Source organism: Leopardus geoffroyi, chromosome B1 (genome assembly GCF_018350155.1).
Source record: "Leopardus geoffroyi isolate Oge1 chromosome B1, O.geoffroyi_Oge1_pat1.0, whole genome shotgun sequence".
NCBI lineage: Eukaryota > Metazoa > Chordata > Mammalia > Carnivora > Felidae > Leopardus > Leopardus geoffroyi.
In genome coordinates, this window is record NC_059327.1 from 42,910,025 (window position 1) to 42,924,046 (window position 14,022).

At 32.7% G+C, this 14,022-nt stretch overlaps 1 protein-coding gene across 6 annotated transcripts in view; it reads right to left on the bottom strand.

Annotated features, from left to right (window-relative positions):
- Positions 1-14,022, bottom strand: part of LOC123588620 (A disintegrin and metallopeptidase domain 3-like) — a 151,853-nt gene that overhangs the window by 65,667 nt on the left and 72,164 nt on the right. For all 6 annotated transcript variants that reach the window (XM_045459806.1, XM_045459802.1, XM_045459804.1 and 3 more), the window contains one exon: positions 388-486. In XM_045459806.1, the coding sequence (XP_045315762.1) occupies positions 388-486 (99 nt within the window). The remainder of the gene's footprint in view (positions 1-387; positions 487-14,022) is intronic.

Here is a 14,022-nt window from a genome sequence, read left to right on the forward strand (position 1 = left end):
CTTTGTTTATTCACACATTGTACATCAACTGTGTGTTGGGTGCCTTATTTTTAATTTTTTGTCATAAGTTGCTTGGTTATGAAGAGCTACATTCAGATATGACCAAGAGAAATTCATAGCACCCAAATAATCTGGAATTGATATTGAATAATAACTGGATGGGCCCTGAGTAGAGACTAAAAACAGTGCAATGGAAGACATAGCTAAGAAGGCTGAAAAAGATCTAAGTACATTTTCTGAACTTAGAAACCAATTATGTATGAATCAGGTCCATAAAGTTACATATTTGAAGTTGTGCAAAAAAACAAAGCTTAAAAAATGCTAAAAAAATGGACACATAAGAACACAAATTATGAAAGGAAATCATGTAGTATTTTGAAAGCTTACCAGACAAGTTCTTCTATCACAGCATGGTCCACTGCCACACTCTGCATTTCCAATTAGAGTACAACTTACAGGATTACAGCATTTTTTGTGAGCGCATTCCTAAAAGCAAACAGAAAAAAATAATAGGAATTTTCAATGAAATATGTAATTGTATTTATTGTCAAAATACACAAAATATTTCCCTAAGTTAATTACAATCATAGTATGATCTTTACTTCTGTATTTATTTTTAACACCACTTCAGTTAAACTTATATTTTCAGCATTGGAAAAACAATGGTAATGAAATCATTCATGCTTCCATGCTCAAGGAATTGACTGTAAAAAACCCAATGCAATTTCTTTCAATCTTATAGGAATATATAAATGTATGGACTCTAAATTCTTAGATTGTTTTCATTCATTGTATCATTAGTACTTTTCTATCTTACCAAACCTCTTCAAGATATCATCTTTGGAATATTTAATAACTTATGGATGTGACAGAATAGAGGTTCTAAATTATAACAACGTTTTATTAACATAAATAATGTTTCAAAGAAAAAAGTTTGTAATTTTTTTACTCTCAGACCTTACATTAAATATTAATTCTAGAAATTATTAGATAAGAGAGCACAAAAATATTAATGGCTCTTCATAATATACTTCCATTTCCTTCTTCCTGTAGCATAAAATAATGATATGTCACAAGACTGATAGTAATATTTAAAAATTAGTAAAGTGGATAGTCACAAATCACTATGTGTTTCTACTTGCTTCAATATTAATATTTTTATTATTAGTATACAGAAAATTTTACATATCTGCACACTATTATTTATTTAATATTTCTGTGTCTATATTTATGTTGATGTATTCACATGTTTATTTCCTTTATTTGTAAGCATTATATTAATGATATTAAGCCCTAGCCACCAACATATATCACTACATTTAAAATTTGTCATGACAACTTACTTTTGTTTGGGTGGGGTTTTTTTGGTAACTTTTTGATATTGTGGTATTGTGAAATGGTCGACTCATAAAATCTAAGAACTATCATCTTTTTTTCTGGTTTTGTTCTTTAAGTTTATGGATAAAACTTTATTCCACCATGATCCCACTAAATAAGTGAGTTTATAGTATGTGTGTAAAATGTTTGTGTTATATATATGTATGCATTTCTTTTCACTTTACATTGAGTTTTTTTTAGTATAATTCACACATTATATATTAGTTTCAGGTGTACAACTTTGTGCTTTGACAAGTTTATATGTTATTCACAATATCAATGACTATATCCCTTACACTATGCACTTTATTCCTGTGACTTATTCATTCCATAGCCTGTATCTCTCTCTCCCATTCACCCATTTGCCCAACCATTCCCTTCATACTGCTCTAGGAACAAAATACAGTTTGTTCTCTGTATTTATAGGTCTTATTCTGCTTTTTGCTTGTTCATTTGGTGGGGTTTTTTTGGTTTTTTGTTTGTTTTGTTTTAGATTCAACTTATGAGTGCAATAGTATGTTACTTGTCTATCTCAGTCTGTTTTCACTTAAAAATTGTCATCTAGATACATCCATGTTGTCTCAAATGGCACAATCTCAACCTTTTCTACAGCTGCATTATATCCCATTGTGTGTGTGTGTATGTGTGTGTGCATGGCACATATATATATATATATATATATACACACACACACACATATACATGTGTGTATATTAATATATATATATATTTATTTATTTATATTTATATATACACACACCATGGTATATATACCATTTTTCCTTATCCACTCATCCATTGACGGTAGGTAGCTTCCATGTCTTGGCTATTGTAAATAATGTTGCAATAAGTGTAGGGGTGGATGTATATTTTTGAAATAGTGTTTTTGCTCTCTTTGGGTAAATATTGGTAGTGGAAATATTGAACCATATGAATTTCTATTTTTCATTTTTTGAGGAACCTCCATACTTCATTCCCTAATGGCTCCACCAACAGTATACAGGGACCCTTTCTCCTCATCCTCTCTAATATTTGTTATTTCTAATTTTTTTTGTTTGTTTTTTTTTATTGTTTTTTTGATTGTTTTTGATTGTTACCCATTCTTTCTGGTGTAAGGTGAGATCTCATTGTGATTTTGATTTGCATTTCCCTAATGATTAGTGATGTTGAGCATCTTTTCATGTGTCCATTGGCCATTTGGATGTCTTCTTTGAAAAAAATGTCTATTCAACTTCTCTGCCCATTTTTAAATAATGTTGAGTCATATAAATTCTATATATTTTTTGTATATTAATCCCTTATCAGGCATCTCATTTGCAAGTATCTCATCCTAATCAGTAGGTTGCCTTTTTTTTCTTTTTTAATTTTAATTTCAGTATATTTAACATACAGTGCTATATTAGTTTCAGATTTCATACATCACACAGTGTTCATTATGACAAGTACACTCCTTAATCCCATCACCTAATTAACTCATTACCTCAGCTACCTCTCCTCTGGCAAACATCTGTTTCTTCCCTATAATTAAGAGTCTGTTTCTCAGTTTGTGAGGATGTTGAGAAAGGGGAACCCTTTGCACTGTTGGTGGGAATGCAAACTGGTTCAGCCACTCTGGAAAATAGTAAGGAGATTCTTCAAATAGTTAAAAATAGAACTACCCTATGACCCAGCAATTGCACTACTAGGTATTTAACCAAAGAATACAAAAATACTACTGAGTATATATTCCCAAAATACAAAACACTCATTCAAAGGAATGCATGCACCCCAGTGTCAATAGCAGCATTAACTACAATAGCCAAATTATGTTAACAGCCCAAGTGTCCACTGATTTATAAATTGATAAAGAAGATGTGACATGTATGTACAATGGAATGTTATTCAGCCATAAAAAAGAATGAAATCTTGCCAATTGCAATGACATGGATGGATCTAAAGAGTATTATGCTAAGTGAAGTATGTCAGAGAAAGACAAATATATGATTTCACACATATGTGAAAGAAACAAATGAGCAAAGGGGAAAAAGAGAGCCAAACAAAGAAACAGACTCTTAACTATGAGAACAAACTGATAGTTACTAGAAGGGGGATGCATGGGGAGACGTGTTAAACAGGTGATGGGGTTAAGAACTGAACTTGTTTTGATGAGCACCAGGTGCTGTATGGAACTGTTGAATCACTATATTGTATATCTAAAAGTAATATTACACTGTATGTTGATTAGAATTTAAATTTTTTTTAAAGTCTATTTTGTCTAAGTAAGTATTGCTACTCTGGGTTTCTTTTGACACCTATTTTCCTGATTAGTGTTTCTCTATCTCCTCACTTTCAATTTGCAGGTGTCTTTAAGTCTGAAATGAGTCTTTTGCTTCGAGTCCATTCACATTCCAAGTAACTTTTGATAGATATTTATTGCCATTTTATTATCTGATTTGTGATTTTTGATAGCTTTTCTCTGATCCTTTCTTCTCTTTATCTCTTTCATAGTGTTTTGGTTTTCTTTAGTAATACACCTGAATACCTTATTCTATTTTTTGCAGAATTTCTATTACTGTTTTTTTTTATTTGTGGTTACTACAAGGTTTATATATAACAACTTCCACATATAGCAGTCTATATTAAATTGATGGTAGCTTGATTTTGATCTCATTCATTACTCCTCTCCCTTTCACACTTCAGATATTAGGCATCATATTTTATATCCTTTTATGAAAACCTTGGCTACTTTTTACAGAAACACATATTTTTACCTTTATATTTTTTATATTTTTTATATTTTTTACTTTTCATATTATCACTTATAGTCTTTGCACTCAAAGGGCCCCCTTTAATATCTCTTGTAGAGCTAGTTTAGTAGTTATGAAATCCTTTAGTTTTTCTTTGTCAGAGAAACTCTTTATCTCTTCTTCTATTCTGAATGATAGCCTTGCTAGGTAGAACATCTTGGATACAGATTTTTCCCTCAGCACTCTGAATACATCATGCCAGTCCCTTATGGCCTACAAAAATTTCTGCTGAAATTAACCTCATAGCCTTGTGGAGTTTCCATTATATGTAAATGTTTTCTTTTCACTTACAACCTTTAAAATTCTTTATCACTATTTTTTTTCCCATTTTAATTACTATGTGCCTTGGTGTGGGCCTCTTTGGGTTGAATTTGCTGGGGGATTTCTGTGCCTCCTGAATTTGGATCTCTATCTCTCTCCCCAGATTTGGGAAGTTTTCAACTATTATTTTATCAAATACATTTTCAGCCCCCCATTCCCACTCCTCCCCTCTGGGATCGCTAATGTGAATGTGATTATGCTTAATGGAGTCACTGAGTTCTCTAATTATATTTTCATAATGCAGTATTTGTCTCTCCCTTGTTCAGTTTGATTGCTTTCCATTACTCTATCCTCCAGATCACTGATACATTCTTCTGCTTCCTGTAGCCTACTATTTATTACATCTATTATATTTTTAATTTCATTCATTCAGCTATTCATCTCTGATATGTTATTTTGTATCTATTTGTCAAGAGTCTCACTGATGTCCTCCATTTTTTTTTCAAGTCAAGTGAGTTGTCATTACTTTAAATTCTCCATCAGGCATATTATTTATCTCTGTTTCCCTTCTTGTGGCCTACTATTTAATTCATCCACTGCTTTTTAAATTTTTTTTTCACATTTATTTATTGTTGAGAGACAGAGACAGAGCATGAACAGAGGAGGGACAGAGAGAGGGGAAGACACAAAATCCAAAGCAGTATTCAGGCTCTGAGCTGTCAGCAAAGAGCCTGATGCTGGGCCCAAACCCATGAACCACGAGATCATGACCTAAACCAAGGTTGGACACTTAACTGACTGAGCCACCCAGGTGCCCCTCCATTGCTTTTTAAATTTCATTTATTGAGCTCTTCATCTCTTTTATGTCTTTGTCCAGAGTCACACTGATGTCATCCACTTTTTTTGGAAGCCCAGTGAGTATCTTTACAATCATTAAATTCTCTATCAGGCATATTACTTCTTTTTGTTTCAATTAAGTTCCCTGCTGTGATTTTGTCATGTTCTTTCATTTGAGACAAATTCCTCTAATTTTGTCTATCTCTCTGTTTCTGTGTGTTAGGAAAGTCACCTACATCCTCTGCTCTTGAAAGTAGTGGCTTTATGAAGAGGTCCTGTAGTGTCCTGTAGTGCAGTGTCCTTGGTTCACCAGAACTTGGCACTTCAGAGGAGTCTCCTATATGTGTTGCTTGTGTCCTGCTATGGTGTCTGAGTACCTTTTCCCTTCAGTCTAGACTTCTGCACTGATTATATCCCTGTTGTGGGAGCATGTTAGTGGCTGCAGCCAGGGTCTGGCATGTGGTTGCTGAGGTGACCACAGTCATGTGGTAGCTAAGCACGGTGTGAGGCCATGAGCACAGAGGCTGGGCATGGAGCAAGGTGGTAGCTCAATAAGTCACTCACAGTGTTAGCAAAATTTGTGCTGAGTGGTAGTCTTAGGTTGGATCCCCCCAAAGCAGGGCAGTGGCCAGGGGCACAACTCACGTTAGCAGCAGTAGACAGGGATATGGTTTGGTGTCTCTCTTGAGTGGATGGAGGTCCCGAAAGGCCATTTCTACAGAATTGTAGGATATCTTGGAATCTGAGATTGTGATACCTCCATCTTTGTTCTTTCTCAAGATCACTTTGACTATTCAGGGTCTTTGATGGTTCTATACAAATTTTAGTGTTATTTGTTCTAGTTCTATGAAAAATGCTGTTTGTATTTTAATAGGGATTGCACTGAATCTGTAGATTGCTTTAAGTAATATGGACATTTTAGCAATATTAATTCTTCCAATACATAATCATGGAATATCTTTCCATTTGTTTGTGTCATCTTCAATTTCTTTTATCAATGTTTTTCAGTTTTCAGAGTACAGATCCTTTACCACATCCAACATAATACTCAATGTTGAAAAACAGAGATTTCTTCTAAGATCAGACACAAGACAAGAATGTCCACTCTTACCACTTTTTTCAAATTAGTACTAGAAGTCCTAGCCACAGCAATAACACGAGAAAAAAAAAAAGAGGTATCCATATTGGTAAAGAAGAAGTTGAACTGTCTCTATTTGCAGATAACATAATACTAGACACAAAACATTCTAAAGACTCCCCTAAAAAACTACTAGAAGTAATAAATTAATTCAGTAAAGTTGCAGGATACAAAATTAATACCCAGAAACCAGTAGTGTCTCTATACACTAATAACAAAACCACAAAGTAGCAGAAGCAAGAATTAGAGAACAATGCCATTTATAAATGCACCAAAAAGAATAAATTACCTTGGAATAAACTTAACAAAAGAGGTGAAAGACCTATAAACTGGAAACTATAATATATAGAATGTTTTGAGTGTTATGCTGTAAGAGAAGCTGTAATCAGGGATCTTTCTTTCAAAACAGTAGATAAATATATCAAGTGCATTTATAAAATAATAATTTATTCTTGATCTCTTGTACTACCTGGATTATCACATATTTTATACAAAATTAGATATAATGTTATAATTACACTAACTGCAACATTAGTGTATTATTAAAGTATATCAGACCTTTATCACTATATAACAAGTTTAAATTTACAGGAGTCAGATGATATTCTTTTTTTATTTTTGTATTTCAATATTAACTAAAGTGTGTTATGCTTCACAATTTAAATATTTTATTGAAAAACTGTCAACAATATTTAGTGCAGCTAGAGGATTGAATGGAAACTAAATATTAATGCAGGCAGGGGGAGCAAAAATCAATGACATGACAGGAAATTCCAAGGCTAGTATCAGAGAGAAAGCCTACAGTAGAGAGCAAATTTTCACAATACCCAAATCTAGACTAAATACCTGGCTTAGAAATTGACTCTTAAGGACTTATGCTTTAGGAACAGAATGCCATCATGGGACTGGAAGCCAGAACTTTATAAAACAGATAGCCAAGGCATATCATTGAGAAATTTGAGAATCAAAAGGATGATTTCTTTTCTCCTAGTTGTCCAAACCATTTTTAAATGTCTCCTCAATATTTAATATCTTACTGAAGTGGTTCTCTATTTCTGGAATAAAATACAGAAGCATATTCATTTTCATATACTCATTTTGGTTGGTAATCCTGATTATTTTGTAAGTATCTTCCAAAATATAAGTCAGTCATTCAAAGTAACATGAATTGGAGGAATCAACAACTTTCATGACTTAATTCTATTTCTATATGCCTGCAAAGGATACTGGGAATTAAAATTTTTTTTAAGTATCCAATTTACAATAACATTCAAAACATTAAATGTTTAGAGTTAACTTTAAGAATTAAAGATACCTAAATAAATGGAACAATATACCATGTTCATGGTTTGAAATCATAACATTATGAATAACTCACTTCTCTACAAATTCATCTATAGATTTTTAAAAATCCCAGTCAAAATTCCAGCAGAATTAGGATTTTTTTTCTTTAGGGGATGTGAGTAGAAATAGAAAAGTTGATTCTAAATTTTACATAGAAATACAAAGACCTAAAATCACCAAATCTATCTTGATTAAAGAAGTGCAAAATATGAAGACACATTTTACCTGATTTTATGAGTTAGGGTAAGGAGAGCTGGTATTGGTATAAGGCTAGATATATGAAACAATGGAACACAAATTATTTGATGAACTGTTTTTCAATACAGGTGCCAAGAAAAGTATAGCTATTCAACAAATGGTCCTGGAACAATTGGGTATACATATAGAAAAAATATATCCTGATTCTTAACTTACAAACATTTCTCAAAACGGATCATAGATATACATATAAAAGCTAAAATCAATAAACTTCTAGAACATTTATGAGAAAGCTTCACAACCATGGGATAGATAGGGCGCAAGTAGCATAACACATAAAAGAAAAAAAAAAGATAAACTGAACTTCACCCAATTAAAAATTTGACTTTTTGAAAGATATCTTTAAGAAAACACAAAACCAAGCCACATACTGGGAGAAAATCTGGCAAAAGACTTGCATATAGTTTATATTAAGAATTTCTAGGGGTGCCAGGGTGGCTCAGTTGCCTAAGCATCCAACTTTGGCTCAGGTCATGATCTCCTGGTTGTGAGTTCAAGCCCTACATCAGGCTCTGTGTTGACAGTTCAGAGCCTAGAACCTGCTTCAGATTCTGTGTCTCCCTGTCTCTGCCCCTCACTCACTCTCTCTTTCTCTTTCTTAAAATTAAGTAAACATTATTTAAAAAAAAGAATTTCTCTAACTACATAATAAAAAAGCAAATAACCTTATAAATATGTACAAAATGTTTGAACAGACACTTTAAAAAAGAGGCATATGAAAGTCCCGTAATCATATGAAACACTGTCCAGTATAATTATTCATAGAGGAAACATAAATTAAAAACACAATGAGATACCAGCACAAATTCAAATGACTAAAATGAAAAAGACTGGCAATAACAAAAGTTGATGATGATAAGGAAAAATTACAACTCTCATACACAGATGGTTGGAATATAAAATATTACAATATTTGGGAAAGAAGTTTGACATGTTGTTATAGACTTAATAGTTAATCACCTACCATGTAACTCAGCAATTCCACTCCTATATATTTACCCAAGAGAAATGAAACCATAAGTCCAAGCAAGATTTGGATATGAATATTTTAGGAGCTTTTTTTATAATAGTCCCAAACAAAAACAATCTAAATGTTTGTTAATAATTTGATGGACAAACACTCCAAGTAATATCCATACAAAGAAATACTACTCTATAACAAATGCAAATGAACTACAGATACATTCAATCATATGGATGAATATCAAAAATATATAAAGCAAATGTTCCAGAATCAAAAAATATCCATAATCTATGATTCATTCATATGAATTTCAATAGGGGACAAAAATAATGAGCTATGACAGAAATCAGAAATTTGGATTCTTATAGGATTTACTTAAGGAGGTATGGGAAACTATGGTAATGTAAATGTTCTATATCTTTTTTTCCACATCTAATTAAGTATATCATCACTCACTTCCAAAAAACATCAGCAAGTCAGAAGAAAAACAAATATAAATAAATATAATGAAGACCACCTAGACACAACACAAATCTTTTTGTTTAAAACCAAAGACAAGGTCACAATGCCTTTCTAGACACAAAGATGGGTTCTATGGATCATTTGGCTAGGTATGGCAGACAGAAGCAGAATTGGGTACTGACATCTTTAGTGACAATGGGACAAATGGTTTTTGACTATCATTGTTGAGACTCCCGATAAGTTCTGTCAGTGGGGAATGATGGTCTTATAATACTAAAAAAATTAAAAAAATGTTATTATGGTTGTTGTTCACTCACCTACACTATCAAGAAAGTGAATCTACTTTCTTTCTGATGGCGGCCAGAGTTATAGATAGTAAAATTCATGGTGACTAAGAGCAGTTAATCACTCCAACATTTACTGAGTTATGTTCTGACAATGCAAGAGAAAGGAAAGAAATTAGATATACTTGGGCAAAAACCTGATAAAATCATTACAGCTACCTCATCCAATTACAATATTAGAGATCTATGCTAGTTTTGCTAGATTTGAAGGCTAGTAAGTCATTGTCACTCAAGAACTAACCTCATTCTCGGGGCGCCTGGGTGGCTCAGTCAGTTAAGTGTCCGATTTCGGCTCAGGTCATGATCTCGTGGCATATGAGTTCAAGCCCCACATAGGGCTCTGTGCTGACAGCTCAGAGCCTGGAGCCTGCTTCAGATTCTATGTCTCCCTCTTTCCCTCTCTGCCCCTCCCCTGCTCATGCTCTGTCTTTCTTTGTCTCTCAACAATAAATAAATCTTTAAAAAAATTTAAAAAAAAAAAAAGAACTAACCTCATTCTCTAAGTACAGTTGGTCAATGACCACTCTGGCTAATGGCATGCACATGAAGAATGGGAATGTGAAAACCTCTTGGGGCTTATTGCAGTAGGTCTTTACAGCCATAATAAAACTGGCCTATCCATAATGAATCTCCATTCTCCAATAAATACCTTGAAATCCAGTGGGTCAAGCTACCTCTTCCCTTAGGTGCACTGTGACTCTGTCCTAGATTTTTAATAAAGACTAAGTTCTCAGATGATGAAATAGTCACCCAAATCAGTTCACTTAAAACCATTCTAGTGCAACCAGACTATCAGAGACAACTCATTTTCCTCTTGTGTCTAGGAACAGTCTCTGGAAACTATTCATGAACTGGGCAATAAGGTCTCCAGAATGGATGCATTGGCAAAGTCCAAACAAAATTCCATGTAAGTCAAGGGCCAGAAGATAAATAAAACAACCAATAATTGAAGTCTGAGCCATAGGTTCATGTAGATCTGGATATTAAGCCAGAGGGAATCTAATGAGAACATCAATAGTCTTCCCTTGGGAGAAATTCTCACTACTGACCTAAAGAAGACGCATGGTACTTAAATACTTGGGCCATGACAATGGACTATTCCTGGCAACTCTTGTGCTTTACTGTGGACAAGTAAAAGGAAGACAAGAGGGCCTCAATTCCCTATCCGACATAATGCATTTGGATTAGCATTGACCCAACACCTTTGGCACCTTCCTTCAAAAATAAATAGAGCAAGGATATAGGGTTTCATCCAAATAGAATGAAAGCTATATATGTTGGTTAAGGTGTGGCAGTGAACTGATGATAATTGGCCTGCCCTTTCCTCTCTCCTGAGCATTGCAGCACAGTCCATTATGGTACTGAGAAATGGATACATGCACTCCAATGATTTCACTCACATGTCGAACTTAAAAAATAAAGTAGATAAACATAGAGGGGAAAGAAGAAAGAGGCAAATCCATTAACAGACTCTTAACTATAGAGAACAAACTAAGGATTGCTGGAGGGGAGGAGAGTGGGGAATGGGTTAAATGGGTGATGACTATTAAGGTGGGCACTTGTGATGACTCCTGGGCCTTATATGTAAGTGAGGAATCACTACATTCTACTACTGAAGCATGTTAACTAATGGGAGTTTACATAAACATTTGGAGAGGAAAAAAACAATTTCACACACTTTTAAAAATATATTACCATAGACTTACGAAATTTTAGAATTATTACTACTTTATTTTTCTAATAAAAGAAAACACATTTGACCAGATAAATTAATAGACATATACAGAGCATTCCATCCAAAAGCAGCAAGAATACACATTTTTCTCAAGTGCACATGGAACATTCTCCATTTTAGATCATGTGTTGGCCACAAAAGAAGTCTCAGTACTTTTAAGAAGACTAAAATCATATCAAAAATCTTTTCTGACAAAGGTATGAAACAAGAGATCAATTACAAAAAGAAAACTAGAAAAATTAAAAATTCAGTATATGGTGGTAAAATAGTATGATAGTGCATAACAAATAAGTCAATAAAGAAATTTTTTAAAACTCAAAATATACCTTGAGATGAATGAAATTTAAATGCAACATTAAAAAAAAAGTCTATGGGATGCAGTAAAAGCATTTCCAAGTGGAAAGTACATAGCAATACAGGCCTACCTCAAAAAACAAAAAAAAAAATTAAACAACTTAATTTTATACCTATAGGAACTAGAAAAAGAAGAACAAACAAAGTTAGTAGAAAAAAGGAAATAACAAAAATCAGATGTTAATAAATTAAATGGAGACTGAAATCCCAATCTAAAAGATCAATGAAACCAGGAGTCAATTCTTTTAAAAGATTAAAAATATTGACAAAGTTTTAGTTAGACTCACCAAGAAACAGAAAAAGAAGTTTCATAATAAAATCAGAAATGAAAGAGGAGAGGTTACAACTGATACCATGAAGTTTGATCAAACTTAGTTGATAAGGCCTGAGTGCAAATTATTCAGATGCTTTTTAAGTATATATCCATTACACACTTTGTTCATCTTTCATGCATATATTTCATGTGTATTATATATCACAATTATATATCACATAAATACTTATCATTAAAGTGGGCAGAGAACTTCCTTTAAGGAGAACTAAAAAATACTAATGTGTATTTTAAGAAAGAGAATATAATTTAAATAAAATTCTTCACAGTGAAACTTTGACATGCAAAAAACCCTAACAGCCAAAAGAAATGATAGGTAAAATAAAGCAAATATTTTCAGAATAAAAGTTATAAGGAATTTTCTAATGTAAAGCACAGAGGTGACAGAAATGCAATATTTATAAAAATGTTATGTAAGTTAATTGGGTTGTAAATTGTAAACCCCATTATTTTGAAAGTGGCCTAGATATGGTTAAAACTTAAATATGTATAGCAAAAATGCAAGAATAATCAGTAAAGGAAAATAAAAAGTATATATCCACTAAATTGCTTAAATAGAGGAAGAAAGAAAAACACACAGATGAAAAGAAATGAACAAAAATTTAATTAAAAAACAAATGTGGCAAAATGAACATAAAAATATGGAAATTTGGGGCAACTAAAGTTATAAAAAATATGCAGTACAGAGGACTGTAAGGAGTCATAACACCTAAATGTAATGAGGTATACTAGAGAAGATCCTGGCACAGAAAGAGGCTATTCAGTATAAAGAAAAGAAACCTGGGGATGCCTAGGTGGCTCAATTGGTTAAGCATCTGACTTGATTTTGGCTCAGGTCATGATCTCATGGTTCGTGAGTTTGAGTCAGGCTCCATACTGACAGGTGCAGAGCCTGTTTAGGATCTCTCTCTCCTTCTCTCTCTTCCCCTCCCTCTATAAATAAATAAATAAACCAACAAACTTGAACAAAAAAAAAGAAAGAAATCTGAATAAATTATAGACTTTAGTTAATTAAAAATATGCAAAAATTAATCACAAAAATGTTTAAGAGGATAATCTGATAAAAGACAGATTGGATAATAAATTAAAACCCAATGTAGATCTTGAACTTAACAGTACAGGAAAAGTAAATGAGAATACAGAAATATCATAGAAATGCTAATTAAGAGAAGCTAGTGTGTCCATAGATATACAGATATGTCAGACTAAATAGACTTTAAAACAGAAAGCAACACTGGAATAAAGAGATTCCGTATTTGAAAATAAAAGTTAAATTTCCAGGAAGATATAACAATCTCCACCATAATTCTCTACCATATCAAAAAAGCTTCAAAACACAGAAAGCATAAATTGAATAGCCTATAGTAAGAATTAGGCAAATCCAACTGCATAGTTGAAAACATAAATATTATCTCTCAAGTGCCAAGACTTCAGGCAAATACAATTCATACAGAAGATTTGAAGCAATCACTTAAAAATTATGATGTAATCAAGTTACATAGAATTTAGTATCTAACAATTCAAAAGTTTACATTTTTTCAACCAAATATGGGACATTCCAAAAAATCAACATGCAATATAAAGACAGGCATAATAAAATGCAGATTCACTATCTTACCAAGAACTGAAAGAAAAAAAAAGGTAATGGCAAATACTTAAATATAACAGTAACAAACCAAGGATTATTAACCCAATTCTTTGAAGTTAAGTTAAAATAAATAAAGTTATCCCAGATGCAAGGACAGAAATCAGGAGATGAGGAGGTAAACAACAACATACAGTAAGAACTTAATGAACCAATGCAGTCTCTCTGGAGGAATTCAGGACATGA